Here is a 22,496-nt window from a genome sequence, read left to right as displayed (position 1 = left end):
CCCGGACAGGGCTTATTTTGCCTACTTTAACACATCAAGGGGAGATAACTCTGGTCAGGGTCATGTGACCCGTACCAATTTCACAGAGGCGCAAGTTTACATCATGGCCATTAATATCTGAAAGTTTGAAAAAGATTTGTTCAATAACGACAAAGATGAATCCCGGACAAAAAAAAAACAGACGGACAGACAGACAGACGGACAGACGGACAACCCGATTCCAGTATACCCCCCCCAAACTTTGTTTTGGGGGGTATAATTAAATTGAAATCTGAACAACTTTCATAGAGTTAGAACTTTATTGATGATTTGAAGTTAATGAACAAAATATTTAAAGAAAACATTACCATTGTTAGTTTAAATATATAAATTCTCTGGCATATATATATATATTTTTATGCAAGTCCAAATCTAAGAAAAAAATAATTTCATTCAAAATTCTCTCAAGAGTATTTCTTATAAAAAACAATACATGACAATTTGTAGAACATGCACCAAATAAGCAATAAATAATCAAATAATATTTTGCAGCTTAAATTATTCATTAACAGCCAATTTTTAAGAACTGTGAACACTATGAACTGTATTACCCCAATGCGACTATGCTAAATTGATACTTCCATGTTAAGCATCATAGGACGTGGCGATTTTCAGCCACTAGGATAATTTTTCATACCATAAACCAAATTTAGTCAAAGAAAAAAATCTTCAGCTTGACATGATCTATTACCATGATAATTTCAATAAATAATAAATGTATGATGCCAACAAAATATCATTGTCTTTTGATTTACACATGGAAAACATTACAATACTTAAAATTAGTAAAATGTGCACCATGGGCATTTGCATTATATATTTATATGTCATGAGGAGAATAAGTTTGTTAAGTCTGTTTCACAGTGTTCTTTCATGCCGGGTGATAGATTTTGAAAATTGAACTCTAAACAAATGATCAATCTGATATGGTGGGACCCGTTTGAAAATGTTATCGCTTCCCAGTTTTAACACAAGAGTGTATAAATATATCTCTAGCACTTTCAGTCTTTGATTCATAAACCACAAAAACAATGGCCATAAATGTACTTTCATACATGACTTATATTTTCTTAATAATTCTAGATGCATTAGAGATATTTCACATCAGCAAAATTGGCTGTTATAAACTATTTCCCTCTATTTTCACGACCACATTTTTTTTTTATTAATAGTGTTTCCTATTTTGTGAAAAACATGTACTTACTGAATTTGAAGAAACATACAGAAATCAACAAACTTGAAAAAACAAAAATTCATGAACTATTTTGATACCTTTACCCTAACAACTTCTGACCACATTATTGTCACAGGATCTCATAAGTACCCCCACAACACAAGTCTGATGGATTCTAGACTGGTCATCAAGCTGCAGGTCTATCTTTGAGGAAGGTCACCACACTTGCTGACTGGTTTTTCATCCAGGCGGCATTCAGGTGGACATTTTCCAGGGCTTGATTGATTGACCTTTCCGCCCCTGGAGCAGTATTTTCTTTGAAGAATGTCTAAAAAAAATGTTGTAAACATTTAACTAGTTGAAGCAATTCTTTACGCTAAACATGATAATTATTTGACCAGACTAAACTCATAATCTTCTGTTTCTTTAAGTGATGAAACAATTATCGCATAAATAAGATAAATGGTTGCTGACAATGTAATGTTGTAATAATATTAAATCTTAATATATATTTACATCTTTTGGAAATTTTCGACTTAAAATAGGATTTATCTTTATGCTCATCACAATTAATCATTTTTCATTGATGAAAATCATATTTAAGTATCGGGTATGTATAAGGGCTTATTGAAATAAGCTACTTAAGCCTGCTAAGCTGAAGAAATTTCGAGAAATTGGGGCTAGAACTAGTTTTTACTACAGACACAGACTCCAGCACAATTCTATAAGATTCTACAATAGCCCACAATGTTCACCTCACAGTAACTAGTTTTATTAAACTTACCTCAACTTCTTGTGCTTTTTCTTCAGTTACAAACCCGTCAGTCATTGACTGAAACAGAGAAAAACACAATGTTTTTATACATGTAAACCATTCAAAAATACAAAATCAGTGATTTTTTAAATTATTTTTTCCGCCTTTGCCTTGCAAATTGGGGAAAAAAGGTTGACTTTGGGAAAAATACAAAATCAGGCCAAAATAGCTAATATGATGGTGAATATACATGTTCTAACCTTTTTATTGATACACTATGCTGTGGTAGAGTAAGTACTATGCTGTGGTAGAGTTAGTACTATGCTGTGGTAGAGTAAGTACTATGCTGTGGTAGAGTAAGTACTATGCTGTGGTAGAGTAAGTACTATGCTGTGGTAGAGTAAGTACTATGCTGTGGTAGAGTAAGTACTATGCTGTGGTAGAGTAAGTACTATGCTGTGGTAGAGTAAGTACTATGCTGTGGTAGAGTTAGTACTATGCTGTGGTAGAGTAAGTACTATGCTGTGGTAGAGTAAGTACTATGCTGTGGTAGAGTAAGTACTATGCTGTGGTAGAGTAAGTACTATGCTGTGGTAGAGTAAGTACTATGCTGTGGTAGAGTAAGTACTATGCTGTGGTAGAGTAAGTACTATGCTGTGGTAGAGTAAGTACTATGCTGTGGTAGAGTAAGTACTATGCTGTGGTAGAGTAAGTACTATGCTGTGGTAGAGTAAGTACTATGCTGTGGTAGAGTTAGTACTATGCTGTGGTAGAGTAAGTACTATGCTGTGGTAGAGTAAGTACTATGCTGTGGTAGAGTAAGTACTATGCTGTGGTAGAGTAAGTACTATGCTGTGGTAGAGTAAGTACTATGCTGTGGTAGAGTAAGTACTATGCTGTGGTAGAGTAAGTACTATGCTGTGGTAGAGTTAGTACTATGCTGTGGTAGAGTAAGTACTATGCTGTGGTAGAGTAAGTACTATGCTGTGGTAGAGTAAGTATTGTCAAGATTTTGTTTATATTTCAAGAAATTCATGCTTTTTTTATTCATTAACGTAATCTACATTAATCAAATTAGGAAATTATTTTTTGGGGAGGAAAAATAGACTTTTCACAAGGGAAAACAGCCTTTAGAAGGCAGTAAATTGCACCCCCCCCCCCACCCCTAAAAAAAATCACTGGAAGTATATGCATAGTGTTTTTCTTTCAAAATCATACACTTTGAACAGTAAATTATGGAGTATAACTTATGAATTAATTAAGTCAAGACTGAGGTCACATGCTACCTACACTAGGGTTGTACTTCTATTTGTGTACAAAGTTCCATGTTATTATCTATTTTAGTGTTCTGGCCAGGCTTACAGTTAAGTTTTTCAATGCTGGCAATGACAACTTTTACAATAACAATACTATGGCTAAGACATTACCTAGAAATTGATATTTGATACAAGAAGTCTGCAGAATTGAATGTGCAAACCTGTTTGGAGCTCCAATCTTAGTCCAATGAATTATGATACAAATTGAAATGTAATAGGAGCAAAACCTTGCCGTGAATTTAGTTAATGAAGACTTTTAACTGATAATCAAACTTGACAAAAAAAATTTCACCAAGTTTCATAATGATTGGGTAATAAATAGAGATATTGTCTACATAAGACACGAGTCAATTCACCCTGCAATCAAATATCACAAAGACATTATGCCCACAAACACTGTCAATAATTTTCATCAATATTCATAAACTCACTATTTTTGAACATCAAAGGGGCATTACTCTAGATTTACTGACAAGATTTCTCCCACAATCAATCTTGACTGTCTTTATGCCCACAAACACTGTTACTCAGCTCCATGATGATTGAATAATAAGTACTTGAGATATAGTCTGCACAAGAAATAAAACTGCTTAATTTTAACAAAGAATGGACATAACTTGGTGGAGTCACTGATGCGATTCACCCCAAGATCAACCTTGACCAAGATATTATGCCAAAAGACACCTTCATCAAGTTTCATTAAGATTGGATCATAATTAGTTACCGGTATTGTGCGTACAAGGTTTCACTGATGCCGCTGACACCAAAAGATATACCTATATGTCGCCTTTTGCGACACAAAAACGCCAACAACGTTCATTGACACCTAGAATATGCAAATTTGCAGTATAACCATTTTGTTTGAAAAAAGCCCCACCCCCCCCCTCCCTTAAGCCTCACCTTGCAGAGTCTGGCTAGCAGGAATCCTCCAGTGTATCTCTTGTGAATCTCCGTCCAGTTGTCCTTGACAAACTGCCAGCCCATCTCGCGACCTTTCACAGACCCTGTCACCCCTGCTATCACAAATGTAGAGTCCTGACTTCGCACCTTGTCCTGTAATGGTACATGTAAGATTTATTTCCCACAATATTGAACAAGTAACATAAGGGAGTGATTATACACAGAGGTCAAAATTTGCACAGGCCCTCCACTGATAAAAGGTTTACTGTGCTGGTACAAAGTCTGTTATTTATATGGCAGGGCTTGTTATAAAGCGCTGGTGTAACAATTTGGGCTTGCTCATTCAAATGTTTATTTAGGATGACTGCATAAATGTAAAAGGGATAATTTAGGAGTTTGTGGACACTGCTAAACTAAACACCAAACAAAACAGTTAAAATATTCCATTGAAATAAACCAGCTGAGGCTAAATTCAATACATACCTTATTTATTCTAAGACAGGACTCGGTGAAGTCAATTTATTGGCCAATTATACAGTTAAATGAAGACACAAGGATTATACTTCTCAGATTACAATCAATCTGAGATGTTATTTGAATATTGTTCTCCTGTGTCATTAGAACTAATCATAATGTGTGTGACATACAATGAAAAGAACCCCATGGAGCTAGCCTCAATGCTTTTCTGTTCTCAACAGTTCTAAACAACTCAACAACCATGAAAGCCCATCCCCTCTCCCCCATGAGCCTTGCTTTACATGTGCATTTTGTCTCTAGCAACACAAGTTTTGTCTGAATTCTGTAAAAAGTTTTTTGAGTAATAGCTGAAGTTTTAGCGTGCCAATGATGACAACCAAGCCAAGACATTGACAACAACTTTACCTTTTATCATTTAAAGACAAGCTAAAACTTCCAGGACTTACAGACAAGGCAAACTCGAGCGTTCTCTTGATGAGTTTCTCATCTTTTGTGGAGCCCAGCAGACGAGCTATCCTCACTTTTTCCTCCTGCATGTCAGCCTCATCATACAGCTAGAAAAGAGAATAAATAAGCAACTATACGTTTCACGAGCTACCCTCACTCTTTCTTCCTGCATGTCTGCTTTCTCATACAGCTAGACACAAGAAATAAACCGACTAAGTTTGGTTTGTGAATATTAAAAACATAAGTTTATTGGAGGTTCATTTAGTTGACTAGTTGTTTTCTATTTTGTGTAGCCTAGGCCAACCTTAAAAAATTTCTTGTTTGGAGTAACCCTACCCAGATTTTTTAAGGTGGGTAGGTAGGTAGGTTTTGTTTTTTTTGTTTTTTTTCTCCAACGACAACTGGATCTTGTGTACAGTACATTCACTACATAACACTAGTTATTCAAGGCATTGTAATAAACTTTTGAACAACAAACATCTTAACTTCTGATCCTTTATTTTTTTAATTTCAAAGAATTTCAATCTACTTAAGACTGACACAGAGATGAACTCAACAAAACAAACTGACACTCAGCAAACGAAAATGTGAAACAAATTGGCAATTGTTACATATTTTAAAGTTTTATAAAGGCAATTAAGACTGAAATCCTGTCATATGAATGTGGACTAAATTTTTCTGTTGCAGTCTCTGAGGGCTTTGACGAGACCGTTATTTTTGACATTTTTTCGAAGTTGTCGTAGTAGCTCTCCGGGATTGTTTCATCATTCTCCATTAAAATATCAAATACATCGTACCATGTGTAGTCGACATTGAATTTTCTTACAAAGTTGTTTTTAATCATTTTATTTAAGTAATTTATTGTCACACAAAACGTAATTTCGTTCGGTTCACGTTCGACAAACTTGCAGTCAGCCATGTTTTCGAAACGCTCATTGCGATCAGCGATAAAAACCGAAGCTCTACGAGTGTGTCTACAAATCGAAAAGAACCGAAACAGAAGAAAAGAGCAGAAACAGAAAATAGTAGCGGAAAGGCGTTGAAAAAAAAATTTGCGGATCAAAATGCCCAAAAAAAATTTGAGTCGGCAACGATTTTTATGGGTCGGTCGCGTTACTCCAAACAAGATTTTTTTTATTTTAGGCCCTAGCAGACAAGCAGTCTTCCAGCATGTAAGCCTAATCATAAAGCTAGAAAGGAGAAATAAAGGTTCATTTAGTTGACTAGTTGAATCCCTTTTGCACAGTCCAGCACACAGGCTATCCTCAATTTTTCTGACAGCATGTGAACCTTACCATACAACTAGAACATACAAAGAAAAAAGAAATAAGCAGTTATAGCTTTGTTTATAATACTTACAAGTTTTTAATATTGACAAGTTTTCAGAGAGCCCAGCATGTGGGCTGTCCTCACAATGCATGCCTAACTCAACATACACCTTCAGTGGTCGAAATTAACACAAGCCTGCAAGCCTTGCACTGGGAAAATGTTTTCTGGGCTTGCTTAAATTCAAAAATTAATATTGCAGGGCTTGTTCAAAATTTTGCTAAGAATTCTGGCTTGTACATCCAAAAGTCTAATTTTGATGACTGCAGCTTCATTTGAGAAAACAAGTGCTCGAACTTTATACTAGTTTTTTTTTTCAGTGGCATAGAGGTCACATGTGTGAATTATTTTTCATCTTGTGGCCCCCATTTCCAACTCATCCCAATGACCAAATATGTCATGGAAATGACTAACCATCTTGTGGCCAGGACTTAGATATCTTGTGGCCGTGACTATGTTATGTTATGGCCACAACATACTTCGTTGTGGGAACAAATTAGGTAGTTGTGGCCACGAGATAAAATAAATGTCCATACATGTCATCTCTATGCCACTTAATAATTTTATGTGATGTAAAACTGTTTTCTGATACGCATTAGGTTAGTCCTAAAACTGCTGATGTCCTTTTAAGAGGCCTAGGAAACATGTCACTAGTATTGAGTTCGGACACTGCCGCTTGGGTGAGGGGTGGAAAACTGTATCACTAGCTAGATCAGTTTTTTCATTCAATTTCACAGAAATATTATTGTTTTTTCCAGGTTTGACAAAAGGCAATGTATTTTTTTTAAAAAGGGCACAGCCATAATTAGTCACTGTTAACACTATCATGAAAGGGTGCCCAGCAAGCTTCCGCTTGCATCAGTAAGTACTGCATAGAACTTTTTAAACCGACTTCCTCCCACTACAAAACTTAACTGGCATTGGTTTAATAAATTGTGTCCTTATATCAGGATTCTTTTCTGGTATTTTTAGAAAATGACCCATTTCCTTTTAGTTTCAACAAAAATTAAACTGAACTTTTACACACAACTTCTTCAATTGACTATTTTTTCTAATTTTGAGTGTTAGATTTGGCAGCAAAGCGAATCCGAGAGCCAAAAGGGCAGCAGTGTGCAACGCCTTTGGTCAATGGCCTAGAAGAAACACTTCATATGCACATAAATCTAGTCCCAAAATGATATAAAAAGATTGTGAATACGACCTTAAAAATGTTATTGAATACATCAGAAGATCAGACTTACCTTCAGCATTTTGTTGAAAATGTCTTCATCTCCATTTACCAATACTGTGACATACACCTGTAAAATGAAATGTATTGCTAAATAGTACAAAACATTCATAGCATTGATGTGAATCAACATCACAGTAGATTCCCTAAATTCTAAACAATCTATGAGTGGTGCTTCAAAACCACACTGTAAATGAAAACAAAGTCATGGATCTGCCAAGGAGCAAATAACAACGATGTCTGTTGTTTATCAGTAAAATAGGACATAACTCAATAATTATTACAGCCAAAGTTAATGTCCTTCCAGAACATGTTTCAATTGTCTTGAGCAACATGTGTACAAAGTTTCTTTTTTTCTTGAACGGATATTAAATTAAGGCAAAGTTTATGCATTTGGCATGCAACTGCATACAAGATAATGACAATACCTCGACTTTCTTTCTTTTAAAAACAGACAAGCCAAAATTCTCAACACTGCTCATCAAAAACTTGTCTTTCAACAGTAAAGTTCAACATTGTTAATACATAGCCTATTCTTACCCTGAGATGAACTGCCCACTTAAATATATTGGTAAAATAACATTCAACATCAATGTAATACAATTATCATACAAAATTAAAGAAAATACGTACAGGCGACCTGAGGTCAGCAGGAAGGACAGCCTTGCCATCACAGTGGTCGGCAAACCTCCGTCTTGCCTCGGCAACAATATCAGGGTCTCCATAGCGACCAAGACGTACCAACGCCAGCTCTCGAAGCATGGACTTCAACACACCTAGAAGATGTTAATAACAATGTCAACATTACAAATTAATTTACTTCCTCTGACAGTGGTCCCAGTAATGAGTATCTGGGTTTCCATAGCAATGTATGGTAGAAAAACCATGAATAATTTTAAACAATGTTCAAGTCATAATTCAATTTCAATTTGAAAGAAGGAAATGTTCTGAACAAAGCCAGTTTAAACTTTACCTTGTGCTACATTTGTCTAAACCCAATGATTATTTTTTCACCACTTAACTCAACATACTGTTGAATTTAAAGAGTTTTACGTTGCGTTATATTTGTAAATACCAAGTCCTCTTTTTCACAACATAACGAAACATACTGAAGAATTTAATACTCCTTGTCACAAGGTACCTGGATATCGATGGCGACAACAAATATATATATATAAATCATAACATATTAATTCATTATAATGTAGCATATAATAGAGCATTCAGCATTCAAGTTTCGTGGAAAAGGAAAGTAAAAACATGTCAAATTCATACCTTCTCCTTCCCTTTGTTCCCAACCCAGACTTTTTGCCACGGGCCCAAACAGCGCTCGTTCATAAACCTTATAAGCCTCATAGCCATCCGTATACTGCAGCATTCCCGCTATCTTTGACAAGTTGAGGGAGAGATCGGACCACACTGTGTAGTTGTCCTCATTAATGAAGCCCTCCGTTACTTTCAGGACGTCGACAGAGGAGGCGAGACCAGCACGAGCCTGGAATTATTTGTGTTGTATTAAAGTAAACTCCAGTAATAATGAATTCTGTGGGACAATCAAAATTGGTTAGTCATATCAGGAGTTTCATTACATCTGGAGTCATTATGTTCACAGTTTACGGTTATTTTCTTTAAATGGAAAAATCTTGAGATTGACATTTTTAAGTTTACATTATGTATTTTAATGTTATCAAAATTTGATATTTATATAATACACATTCAAACACCGCTAATCTGAACACCATTTTCCAAAATTATCGCTATTTCAATTTATTTTTTGGTCCTGATTTTATTCCTTCTTTGTTTATGTTTTTTTTATCAATAATCGAAATCGGGATAGATTTAACACCTGTTTATCAATCCTTGTTTCGAATTTGAACATATCATAGTTTTTACACCATACTGCAATAGCACTTGGGCATCGGCTTAAGTTGCTAAAGAATCACATATAGCATTTGTTAAAGAATTACGTTAAGCACGCTTATGTAACAAACATCGGTGTCAAATAATGAGCCACTTTTTGAGGTGGTGTAGTGTGTATATAATGGCTGGTGTACTCAATCTGAATTTCACATAAAATGTCTTTCTCATCAAATTTCGATCACCACATTACTCACTCGACCCACTACAATCAAGCACAATAGCCAGTCCCAAATACACTAATCATGCACAAATCGTAATGACTCCCTCGAGGTCATAATTTTACACTTCTTCCCGAACCTGTGTTCTAAAATAATCAAACAATTGCTAGGTGATAAAACTTTCACAAGTTGTAAGAATTGCAATGACAGTTAAAAGGAAATTTGATAAGGTGTGAAAACCTGATTATCACTGTTAAGGCATGACCGCTATAAGTTGATAGGGGCATGAGAAGATAATTATGATCATAATATGTACTGTCATATTTCAATGTTACTTGTTTAGAAATTGTGCTTTTTGTAAAAAATAATATTTACTATTTATTTATTGGTTTTTCATTTACATTTTTACATTTAATATACGACAGCTTCTGAACATGAGCGATTTCCACAACGCAATACATAATCCGTGAAGACAATTCAAAACACTGGGAAATTGAACTGAAAACTTGGGTCATTCGAAATATCAATTCCTTCAAGGTTTTAGCTCGTACCATGGCGTCCTCGAGGGATCGCTGTTTTACTGTAAATGATTTAGTTTTAATAAAAACTTTTAAAATATTATCTGTCATTTATCATAAAATTATTCAACAAACATGGATAACTGAACGCTCACTCAAACAAAATGCAATGTGTTGTTAACGCGTAACCAACATTGCAATTTTCATGACTTAATATTTTACTGCACCAATAATTCACGAGCACTGTTATTTTCTAAAATTTGTTAATGATAATCTGAAATATCGTTATTCCAAACTTTTTATTTTGGTCCTGAAGACTTTGGATTAACGGTATTAAAATATATTAGTATTTAAGACAAATCAGTTAAAAAGAAAAACATTAGCTTAGTAAATTAACCTCATTAAAATTATGGAGCATTCAAACATATAAAATATCATAGGTAAAATGTGTACAAATTTTCATCATCGGGACATTTTTTGTGTGCAAATCTTGAACAATCCTTAAGGCATGGACAGGGCATCTAAAAGTTTGAAATCTTAATTGGTCCAGGCCTATTTGGGGATGTGTGAATGACAAACATTATTTGTGTTTTTTAATTCCTATATTTTTTTACTATCTGTTTTGGACCAAAATTTAAAACAAAATGAACAAATTTCAGACTTATTTTTAAGCCATTTTCTGTTACAGAAGTGGGTCAGGCAAAGTAAAAATCAGTCCAGACTGGCAAATTGTTGGTTTTCGAGAAGCCCTGGTCATGGATCAAAGATCAAAGTTAATGCATCTTGAACTCCAGTAATGACAAGAACACATAAACAATGCCTGAACATTCTTGAAGACAGAGCTTTGCCAACACACATAACTTGATGACTTATTAATATTTACCAGAGCAAAGAGGTCATTTTCCAGGCTGAGCCTGTCTCTTGGCGGAAGTGTTTTGTCTCGTACAGCTGGGGTAAGGGCATCCAACATTTCCGATGTATAGTGTACACGGTACATGCCTACTGAGCCAGAGTTCAACTGAAATATACAAGAAATCATTAAGATTATTAGATCACACAATACAGCATTTATCAAACATAGAGGTATCTAGACCAAGATGTACAGCCTTCACAGGAGTGTTTAAATTTATTACCCACCTTGACCCATGCTCCTGGTTTCACATTCTCTAGAGTAACCGTCATGCTGGGTCCTTCCAGAAGTACAGACTTCACAGGAGTGTTGGGACTGTCTGATGTTGATATAGTGATAGGGACTAGCCATTCTGAGCTCTCTCCTGAATTAGAATCCGAAAGTAAGTCTATTGTTCATACAAATATTAACAGTTGTCTTTTCTCCCAGACAAATATTTCCATTTTGTTTCAATTTAGAAGTAGCCAAATTTTTGCCTCCCTCATTTTTTCTTAAAGAGGTTTAAGAGTAAAACGATTCAAATTGATCGGTCAGTCCTACCTGCCACGGTTTTGCCATCAGCGTTGAACTTTTCCTGCGATAGCTTCAATACTCGGTTGTTTCCATCCTGGCTCTCCGTCACCTACAGGGAACAATAAGAGAATATAAAGAGGGCACTATGGTATAAATAAAAACGTTGAAAATACCACTGCAGGCCATCTAGTAGTGCTCCATAGAAAAGTAGAAGCTGTAATGTAAAAAAACGTATGAGAAAGTAGGACAATAAGGAATTGTAGATTGTTTTACAGCTATGTTTTATTTAGACAGCTATTAAGTTCTCATCGAATTTAAACTATCCTTTATGGCTAAGTTTCATCACGGTTTGATGAAATAGGTATAAAACATTGCTTTGTTGCAAAATAGGGTGCAATTTATAAAAAGAAAAATAAAGGTCCATAATTTGCATCATATTCAAGATAAAGTTATGTCACTTTATTAATAAGTTAATTCAGTAGGTTTCGATTGTTGGGAACTTGTGTTAAGTTCCATGCAATACATGGAGTATTTGCTGAAATATCAAGATAAAAGTGCTTACATGAAAAACCTTAACCAAGGTGATTCGCTGACACTAGGGTGATAAGAAGTAAAGCTCTCATACATCCAATAGTGGATTAGGAAAGGTCGAGAGCCTGCTGCTGCTTAACATGTGTCCAAACAGTCACATAAAAATGCCTACAATTTTACTTTCTATAAACCTACCTTAATGACGGGGAATCCCATCTGTTTAGTCCATGTTGTCATCACTTTGTCCACTGGTTTCCCGCTGGCCTCTCTCAATGACCCCCACAGGTCCTCAGTGAACGTGTTCTTGTACGCATACTTTGTCAGGTAGCTGTTCATACCCTTACGGAAATCCTTAGGACAAAAAGACAAAATGATCCTTGAGTTGAGTGATAATCATCATTGATTGATTACTGCTTATTTCCTACTACTAAGTACAGCGTATTAAAACGCCAATTTGTTCAAACATGAAAAACTTAATTCCACAAAGATTCACACACATTATTAGGATTTAACGCAAATGAACAAATGTAAATATCAATGCAAAGCATCCAAATAACATGTGTTTTATAGATTTAATCAAGGTTTGTGACTTTATATATCACACCTCATCTCCAATATAGTTGTGCAGCATGCGGATGACGGACGCCCCCTTGCTGTAGGAAATCACGTCAAAGATTTCATCAACCTCATCAGGACTCCCAACTGGCACCTTAAATTCAGAATGTTTCAATAAATAATGTTATAATTATGAACCACGATTTCAAGCTTGTAACTTAATATTTAAACATTTTACAGCATTCCTCATCTGTTATGCGTTCATGTAAAAAAAACATCACATAATATCTCAATACATATGTATTTGTCACCCCTCAATTAAGTAATCTGCTCTCATACATGTACACATATTTCATCTAAATAAATGATGCTTTCTGATTGGTCTAGAGCAGTCCAAGGAGGGGGTGTAATATCCATACACCTCTTGTAATTTTATACCTCACAGGCGAGAAAAAAACAGAAACAAAAACATCCAACCTGACACAAATGCTGTTCCAAAATAAAGTTTTCGATATATTTTAATAGAGAAAAATAATTATTTTAAAACTGGTTCTGTAAGAAATTTGGGACCAAAAATAGCTGTGTATAAGTCTAGCAGAGAATACAATGAGTTTGTATTAGAAATTTAAGGTTCTTGGTGAGATATAATCTTAACACTGTTAGTAGATAGGGAAGTATGGAGTATACACTCTAAGTGGTTTCAGAACAGACTCCAGCTACTTCCCTCTAGTATCTTATAAAGCACTGAAGGTGTTATCCTGTGTGTATGTTAGCTACTAACAGTTTAACAATAATACACATGTATAAGATATAACCATCTGTGTACACACATCTTTGTGCCGTGAATAATAAATATTCTACAGATTGTTGTTGAAACTAACCTCAATAGGATGGCTGGTGTGTAGAGCGTCTAGGTCGAGGGCACGTCCCAGATCCTGGTTCACAAACTGTGTCCAGATATCAAACTCTGGGAAGCAGTGGTCCACACACAGATATTCAATCCAGGACGCAAAGCCTTCATTCAGCCACAGGTGAGTCCACCATTCCTGGAATGGATTTATTTTTCATATTGGTTTAGATTTATGATTTATGCTCACACGAGTAAATAATGTGAAGATTTTCCAAGTTTTTTCATATAATCAATTAATGATAACTAGCCCTGCCCCCTCAGCCCTGAATTTTTTACGAACTCACATGGCTTGAAGCAATTTGATAAAGGGTCCCCTAAGGAAAATTTCTGTGTTATCATTTTGAAATCTGGCCAGCCCGTTAAGTGAAAAAAGGAGATTTCAAATAAACTAATATTTATCAATCTCGGCTACATTTTCTCCCATTTTATGAATGAACAATTCTTTATAAACAGGACAGCCCAAAGTGGAATTTTGTCATAGAATTTGAGGAAAATATTTTTTATATAATTTTTAAGGTGGGAAATATGGTCAAATCCTAGACCCAAAATCAGAAAGACAGCCCTCTATAATCATTTAGCATTAGACAGTAATCATGAAACAATTACATGTAATTTTCACCATAATACCATATTTTTATCCACTTTTAGAGCCAACATGAACCCATTGCTTTACTTAAGATGACGAGTTCTAAGGTTAATGATTATTATAAAATATACAAAAAAATAAAAATGATATTCATCAGAACATTACCATGGTAACCAGATTTCCGAACCACTGATGCGCAAGCTCGTGTCCGACCACCAAAGCAACCCACTGCTTGGCTGTAGATGACGAGTTCTTGGGATCAATCAACAGTGCGGTTTCACGATAAGTGACCAGACCCCAGTTCTCCATAGCCCCTGGTGATGAAACCAAGATTGAAACTTTGCAAGACTTCACTCTATTTTTGGAAGGGGGTCAGGATCTTTCTGACCGGTAAAAATTCTTTGTTTTAAATAAAATTGGGAATTTCCATTTTTCTAACAAATAATTCATATACTTTTAAAAAAGACGGAGATAATTAAGACCTTGATCTGGTATGATCCTTATATTTCAAACGTTTTTTCCTCACATAACTTCATAGAGGTCAATTTTTTGCCAATTCATTTTGAAAGAAAATCTTTTCTTCAATTTTTCTTTCTTCAAAAGAGAAACTGAAAATTTTGATTTTATTTCCGAGAAGAAAGAATGTTTTGGCATTGGAAATGGGGCCAAAATTTGAACCAGAAAAACAAACTGATGTGAGAAATTAAGAATAACTAAATGACCTAAACAGAATGTGTTTTACCAGCAGAAAAGTCAGCAATGGCGATGAGGTCAATCTTGGGTAATGGGTAGGCAATGTTGAAATACTTGTTGTAGAATGGCAGGGTCTTCACTGCAACCTAAAACACACAAACAGTATCATTTTAATCAGTGTAAGATAATCGATACAGTATCTAAGAACACTTTATCACCTGTTTATTATATTTGTTTAAAGCTTTATTTGTCCACAAACCTTAAAATTCATCTCACCATTTAAATACAAATATCACAAGTATGCTTCAACATATAAGATCCTTAAAGGCAGTTTTTTATTTCGCAAGTCTAATAAGAAAGTGACAATAGGTTCTAATGATACATGCAGGACTCCATTTTAGGCATATAGCAGGCATTTTGGTGCAAACATTTCTTGGAATGTGTTCAACCAGGAGGGCCCAAGACCTGCTTGGTTTGACCTCAAACTGTTTTCAAAAACTGTTTATAGGTAACGAGCTGGACACCATATAGGCACATAACAGGAACTTTAGTGCACAAATTTCTCAATACATCTCCAAACACTTCTACAGATCTTCTATCACTAAACATTAAACACTGTGCTCTTACCATATCCTTCAAATTAAAAAATCCCCAACATGTTGTGTAAACATGTAACAACTTTCACTTATTTACAAACATCAGGGAAACAAAGTCTTACATCCAGCGCAAATTGTCCCTGCTCTTTCTTCCCCACGGGCGTGTAGACGCGTACAAGAACCCCATTCTCATCCTTCCCCTCAACACAGTCGTACTCTCCCACAACGTACGCCACAAGGTACGTGGACATGATCGGCGTTTTATCATACTTGACAACTTTTAGACTGCTGTCTGATGAGTCGTCAGTTTCAGAGATCACTGGCTGTAAAGGTTAATTGATTGATTTGAATAAGTGTATGAATTATGTGGGTTTTTTTTAAATCTTGCTAAATTTTAAAATATCTGTCTGAGCAAATAAAACACATTTCAAATCATACTTTTTTCTGCTGTATACATGAAATGACCAAAATGTTGGTCCCAATTTCTGTTTTCATCAAAATACATGAATATTTGAATTCAACAAAAACAATATTTGAATTCAACAAAAACGATATTTGAATTCAACAAAAACGATATTTGAATTCAACAAAAATGATATTTGAATTCAACAAAAACGATATTTGAATTCAACAAAAACGATTCTAAAGGAGACCGCAAATCCTGCCTGCCTACAAATCCCAAGTTTCGCACCAGAAACAGGAAAAACTTTATCAAAATCCTCTTTCAAATGCCACAAAAACAATTCGTTAGCATTATTGAAATAAATCTACTTCTAAAAAATATACCATATTAGACAGAGCCACTCTGTTTTTGGGGACCACCAGCGTGATGTCAAATGTCGCCTTTAAAGCGGGTTCATCCCAGCAAGGAAATGATCTGCGAGCATCTGATGCCTGGAAAGAAACATATATTGTGTAATCATATTTTATTGTATATATTCACATCATATAAACCAACTGGACAACAACATTATTTTACAACTGGGTTGTGCAACAAATTATAATAACATTAGAAAATGGCCCTCCATTCTGATAAGATTTACAGAAAAAATAATTCTTTTAAAATATATGAATGGAAAATTATAAAATGCAAAGATATTATATGTTTTTTGAGACCACCGATACATGTAGATACATATCCACTTAAAACCTCATCCATACCGCAAACATTGTAGCCGCCCCAAAACTATCTTTTCCGTCCAAGTCTTTTTGTTTGATGCGGTAAAATCCCTTTAAACGATCATTCAGTTCTCCAGTAAACGTCAGTGTCAGGTTTCCTTTGCCAGCCTATAGTTAGAAAAGAGTGAACCTCTTTAATTCTTACCTCAAATTGAGTAACAGCCCCATATCTGTCCTCGCCATCTGGTCCGGTGTACTTGCTGCGGTAGAAACCTTTCATCCGATCATTCAGCTCTCCTGTGAAGGTAAGCTTCAGGCTGCCTTTCCCAGCCTATATGTGAGAGTACATTATATATAATAAATATGACATGTACTGTTCATGTACCCACAATTTGAACTAACTTTTAGAAAATATGTGAGAGTGCATTACTTATTATAAATAACATGTACCATACAGCTAACATACAACAGCAATAACAAATATGACAGGTACTGTTCATGTACCCCGCAAAAAACAAAACCGAATGTTAGTGTTAGAAAATGTTTTCTAAACAACGCATGCTTATATCATTTTTAGTTCATTCCTCTTAAATCAAATGAATTAAAGTTAGATCCTGGCCTTGGAATTGAATATCCATTATCAAATATCAATAATTTATGATGTTGTCTTTTTGAAATTCTTTTTCTTTCGTCTTTAAATCTTATTCGCAGGTTATTCTTATTTTTTTTCACGAAAATTATTTTCATACAGGCAACTGCTCTGGAAAGGTGAAGACAGCGATTTCATTCTCCTTCTTGTACTCGATGGTTCCAGTGATCTCACTTCCACCATCTGCCTGGTACTGCACACTCTTAACTTCAATCTCGATACAGTTGACCGATATAGCTTTGGTTGGCTCAACAACCTGAAATAAAAAAACTTTTGATGAGACATCCTAAAATAAAATAACATTGGATGATCTTGACAATTTTATAGCGGATTCAACAAAATTAGATTGTCAATCATTTCCACAATTGAGTGTTCATCAATTAAGTTGTTAAGTACATAAACCTTATTTCTTTAGATTTCAGCAACTTAGCGATATTTGAATGAAAGAGAAAAAATTAAAACCCAAAAATGCCAATAAAAGTTGGCCCTATAGAAGTGTGGCACTCTGGCTCGAGATTTGCCTATTTGTTTATCTGGTCAGATAGTTATTCTAAAATGCCATTCAGACATTTTAGTCTATGGAATGACTTGTCAGATATGTCTCTGAATAATGTCAACTCATCTTCCGAATGTAATAGCAACTTACAACTTTAAATATATGAACTGTTTCGGTATGACTAAAATACGAAAATAGGTCATTTTCGCGAAAATAGCTTTTTTGACTAAAATACGAAAATAAGGTTATTTTTGATGAAAATAAGACTTTGAAAAAATATGAAAATAGAGTTAGTTTTGGCAAAAATAACATTTTTGACAAACATATAGTAAGCTTTGGGCTAAAAAGTCATTTTCGCGGAAATAAGATTTTGATAAAAATCTGAAAGTAGGGTTAGTTTTGGCGAAAATAACATTTTTTGACAATAATGTATTGAGTTTTGACTAAAATAAAGTTATTTTCGCGAAAATCAGATTTTGATAAAACTCTGAAAGTAGGGTTAGTTTTGGTGAAAATAACCTTTTTGACAAACATATGGTTAGTTCTTGGATAAAATAAAGTTATTTTCGCGAAAATAAGATTTAAAAAAAAAGAGAAAATATCTTCTTCTGTTGTCGTAAATGACAATTTTTAATAAAAAATATTAAAATACTTTTATTTGGTCTACATAACACATATGACAGGTGCATTAGTGTTTCGAAACAATTATGTTTTTAGGAAAATTGAACAATGATTACTGAAAGTATTTTAACATGTTTCTGTTGATCACACCTCCATCGGAAATGTGCAACATCAAAGCGGTTATACACACTTGTTTGTCATTAAGCGGATTAAGTTGATGACAAAGACCCATAATTATAGACCGTTATTGCTACCCATAATTATAGACCGTTATTGCTACTGAAGCAGGTACACGATAAAACTAAAGGGAACAATCAAAGATATATCCTACAACTTAAGGAGATGCCGACATATATGCCTATGACAACCTGAGCCTAAAATGTAAATCGTGGTGTGCCTGCCGAATGAGTATAACTTTTAACTAGTATAACCCGATGGCGAGGGTAAAAAAGCTCACCCAACCACCCATGCCTATGGCACGAGTAGAAGAAAGTTTGGATAGTTTTTCGCCATAAGTAACCAGATTTTTATCAAAATGTTATTTTTGCGAAAATAACTTTATTTTAGCCAAAAATTAACTACATTTTTGTAAAAAAAGATATTTTCGCCAAAACTAACCCTATTTTCAGATTTTAATCAAAATGCTTTTTCCGCAAAAATAACTATTTTATTCAAAACTAACTAAATTTTTGTCAAAAATGTTATTTTCGCCCAAACTTTCCAGATTTTTACCAAAATCTTATTTTCGCGAAAATACCTTTCGAAAAATGCTATTTTCCAGGGCTCTCACTAGGCTGGAAATTTTGGGAGAAGTGACTTCTCCCTTCAGCCAATTTAGGGAGAAGTGGGGAGACTTTAGGGAGAAGTGATACTTTTCGTAACACCTGATACAAAAACTATGCCATACCACTCACCTAAGTTTATATTCACATTAAAATTGATTGCTATAACTATATAAAATGTTCATTACATAATGTATCATTTTTGGCTCAGCAAAAGTGTATTCGTCAATGTCACATAGTTTATCTCAAAAAAGCATCTAAAATGAAACAAACAAAAAAAAGACGGCTAAGGTTTCGAAATTATCAAAATGACCTTATAAATGAACTGTCAATATAGTAGGGGAACGAATGTTGTTTTGGTACATTCGGGATAGGCTACGAATGTCACATTCAGCTATGCTGTTATTTACTTGTCTCTTGCTAAATAATTTTAAATATACTGACATTTAAAAAAAAAAGACATTTAAATCAGTGTCCTTGATAAAAAAAATTACCAATACATAATGGGAGGTTGAAAAATTAAATCGGAAAATTGTTTTGACAAAATGGCGATCTCGCCGATTTTTTTTGACATCGTAACTGTGACAGGAGAAAATCACTGTAAGTAAACATTACATAAAGCAAAAAAAATATTTTTTTGTGTTTACAAATCAATTTTTATCATGGACATTTCACTAAAACCAATCAAATATTTGGTGATACGTCATGTTATTGATTTTCTTAGCCTACTTGCCGAGATGGCTATATGACCGTCTGCTTCAAAAGCAACAATGTTTAAATGTCTTGCATTGTTTGTTCAATACATATATATTAATTACTTTTTAACTTCATTAATGCTTGACTCGATTTTTCATAATTATGTCGCCTTTTCTATCTCTTTTTAACGAACTTATATCATTTGATCAGGGTCTTCTCAATGTACATTCTTATTGGTTAGCCTTCAATAGCTCCGCCTTCTGGCGATGTTTTGGTAATTGGATGACACGGCCCAATTATCGGATTAGGAGATTACCAATTTGTACGAATGACTTAATTATTGTGATGTTTTGACTAATGGGACATTGGCCAAATACTCGCTGATTGACAGATTTACAATGTGCTAAAATTTTCGGCGAAGTGAATGTCGCTTTGATGATACAAATGGGCGAAGTCTGGGAATTTTAGGCGACCACTTCGCCCAAGTCGCCCCCTCGCGAGAGCCCTGTTTTCGCCAAAACTTACCAGATCTTAACCAAAATACCTTATTTTAGCCATAAACTTACTATAATTTTGTCGCAAATGCTATTTTCGCCTAAACTTACCAGATCTTAACAAAAGTCTTATTTTCGCGAAAATAACTTTATTTTCGCCAAAACTAACCCTATTTTCTGATTTTTACCAAAAACTTATTTCCGCGAAAATAACTTTATTTTAGCCAAAAACTAACTACATTTTTTTCAAAAATTTATTTTTCGCCAAAACTAACCTTATTTTCAGATTTTTACCAAAACTTATTTCCGCGAAAATAACTTTATTTTAGCCAAACAATAACTACCTGTTTGTCAAAAATGTTATTTTTCGCCAAAACTAACCCTATTTTCAGATTTTTACCAAAATTTATTTCCGCGAAAATAGCTTTATTTTATCCAAAACTAACTCAATTTTTGTCCAAAATGTTATTTTCGCCAAAACTAACCATATTTTCAGATTTTTACCCAAACTTATTTCCGCAAAAAAAACTTTATTATATCCAAAAACTAACTACATTATGTCAAAAATGTTATTTTCGCCAAAATTTAGATTTTTATCAAATTCTTACTTTCTGGAAAATAACTTTATTTTAGCTCAAACTAAGTACATAATTGTTAAAAAGTGTTATTTTCGCGCAAACTCACCTTATTTTCAGATTTTTATCAAAATCTTACTTTCGCGAAAATAACTTTATTTTCATCAAAATCTTACTTTCGCGAAAATAACTTTATTTTCATCAAAAAATACCTTATTTTCGTATTTTAGTCAAAAAAGCTATTTTCGCGAAAATAACCTATTTTCGTATTTTAGTCATACCCAACTGTTTCATTCAACTATTCCAACAATAACACAGACCGCTTGCAATTTTCTTACCGTCACTTGAATCGTCTCTGACCCTTCAAACGTGAAGGATTTTAAACTCGGTTTCAACGTAACATCGTAATTCACAGGAACCACATTTGTTGGGAGACGCTCGAAGGGTGTCTTTGCTGCCATTGTTGAACTTATTTGACGAGCTGAAATCGAAAGTACGCTAGAAATTGGAAAAATGGACGTTGCACAAGAAGGCAGAACCGATGGAGATTTAAGCCCTAACACCGCCCGGCAAAATGGCGACGTCCTTTGTATTGTCAAAAGTAGTTTTTTTCGCAAAAGTATGCCTCTTCTACTTGCAAAATTGAAAGCTTGAGATAAAATTGTCATTGATTGAAAGTTTTGCCAAGATGCCAAGCTTAAATAACGGAAAATATCGTGGAGTTTCCTCGAGTAAAATATATAATTTTACCGCTGTGGGAATTGCAAACAAAAGTTGGTTTGAACCGGATGAAGGTAGCACTTAACAGGTTTTACAAACCCCGGTCAGTTTTCGGTACAAGACACATGACATATCGTGATAAATGTTATCTGTACTTTTGTTTTTATACTAAATGTAGGAACCCTTTAATGACCAAATGCATGTCATAGAACATATTGGATAAGGCTGATTGGCTATTTAATTGGGCAAACTTGTAGCGGGTACGGAGGTGAGGGCGCCCCCCCTCCGTTTTACTTTTTATTTCAAAAATGGAGCCCAATTGCACAATTTCGGAATAGGAATTGTTAAGAATCCCCCCCCCCCCCCTGCCAACACTACCGAATAAATTTCGGTTCGGATGGAGGGTCGCAAGTCAAACTTGGAGTTAAGCTCCTAAGTTACGCCCCCTCTAACGACATGTCATGGATACGCCACTGGGTATAATCGAAAATGAATTCAATGTAATTTGCTCATATACATGATTTGATTGGTTCAACGTTATGATAAGACATTTATTGTCAACTTTAAGCCAACTTTGCCTAAATTTGTAAGTAGATTCAGAAATATGCCATAGGACGCATAATTGGAATTATGGCAACAACATCCAAAGGCTATTACAAATCTTACGATACTGCTTTGAAGAACCACGTTGGTGTTGTCGTGATGGTTCGAGATCTGTCTTCTTTTCTGTTTCTGGTCTAGTCTGACAGAGCAATCGTTCATGCGTATATATACATATGGGCACCCCTATCGG

At 34.7% G+C, this 22,496-nt stretch overlaps 1 protein-coding gene across 2 annotated transcripts; it reads right to left on the bottom strand.

Annotated features, from left to right (window-relative positions):
- Nucleotides 1-286: 286 nt before the first annotated feature.
- Nucleotides 287-21,775, bottom strand: LOC128242758 (puromycin-sensitive aminopeptidase-like). 2 transcript variants are annotated; one of them, XM_052960060.1, is made up of 21 exons: nt 21,734-21,775; nt 21,322-21,464; nt 17,420-17,575; nt 16,876-17,001; nt 16,338-16,445; nt 15,674-15,874; nt 15,005-15,101; nt 14,428-14,576; nt 13,648-13,812; nt 12,816-12,920; nt 12,407-12,562; nt 11,708-11,789; nt 11,395-11,531; nt 11,141-11,275; nt 8,937-9,156; nt 8,295-8,437; nt 7,675-7,731; nt 5,107-5,214; nt 4,184-4,336; nt 1,998-2,045; nt 287-1,541 (listed from the first exon to the last, which is right to left on the bottom strand). In XM_052960060.1, the coding sequence occupies exons 2-21, from the start codon at nt 21,442-21,444 to the stop codon at nt 1,401-1,403; spliced, it is 2,610 nt and encodes an 869-aa protein (XP_052816020.1). In that variant the 5' UTR covers nt 21,445-21,464; nt 21,734-21,775; the 3' UTR covers nt 287-1,400. The 2 variants fall into 2 exon arrangements, with proteins under 2 accessions (XP_052816020.1, XP_052816019.1); XM_052960059.1 differs by lacking the exon at nt 21,734-21,775 and having other exon boundaries at nt 21,322-21,725.
- Between the last annotated feature and the right edge of the window lie 721 nt (nt 21,776-22,496).

Source organism: Mya arenaria, chromosome 8 (assembly GCF_026914265.1).
Source record: "Mya arenaria isolate MELC-2E11 chromosome 8, ASM2691426v1".
Classification (NCBI taxonomy): Eukaryota; Metazoa; Mollusca; class Bivalvia; order Myida; family Myidae; genus Mya; species Mya arenaria.
This window is presented reverse-complemented; position numbering and strand designations above follow the sequence as displayed.

Bases quoted from the DNA above. Each gene is read 5' to 3' on its own strand.
- LOC128242758 (XM_052960059.1), bottom strand. From the start codon at position 21,651: ATGACAATTTTATCTCAAGCTTTCAATTTTGCAAGTAGAAGAGGCATA. The intron at 15,102-15,673 runs GTAAGACTTTGT...TGTGTGTTTTAG, and splicing joins AGGGACAATTTGCGCTGGAT to GTTGCAGTGAAGACCCTGCC. The intron at 4,337-5,106 runs GTAAGTCCTGGA...GTACCATTACAG, and splicing joins CGCTCGAGTTTGCCTTGTCT to GACAAGGTGCGAAGTCAGGA.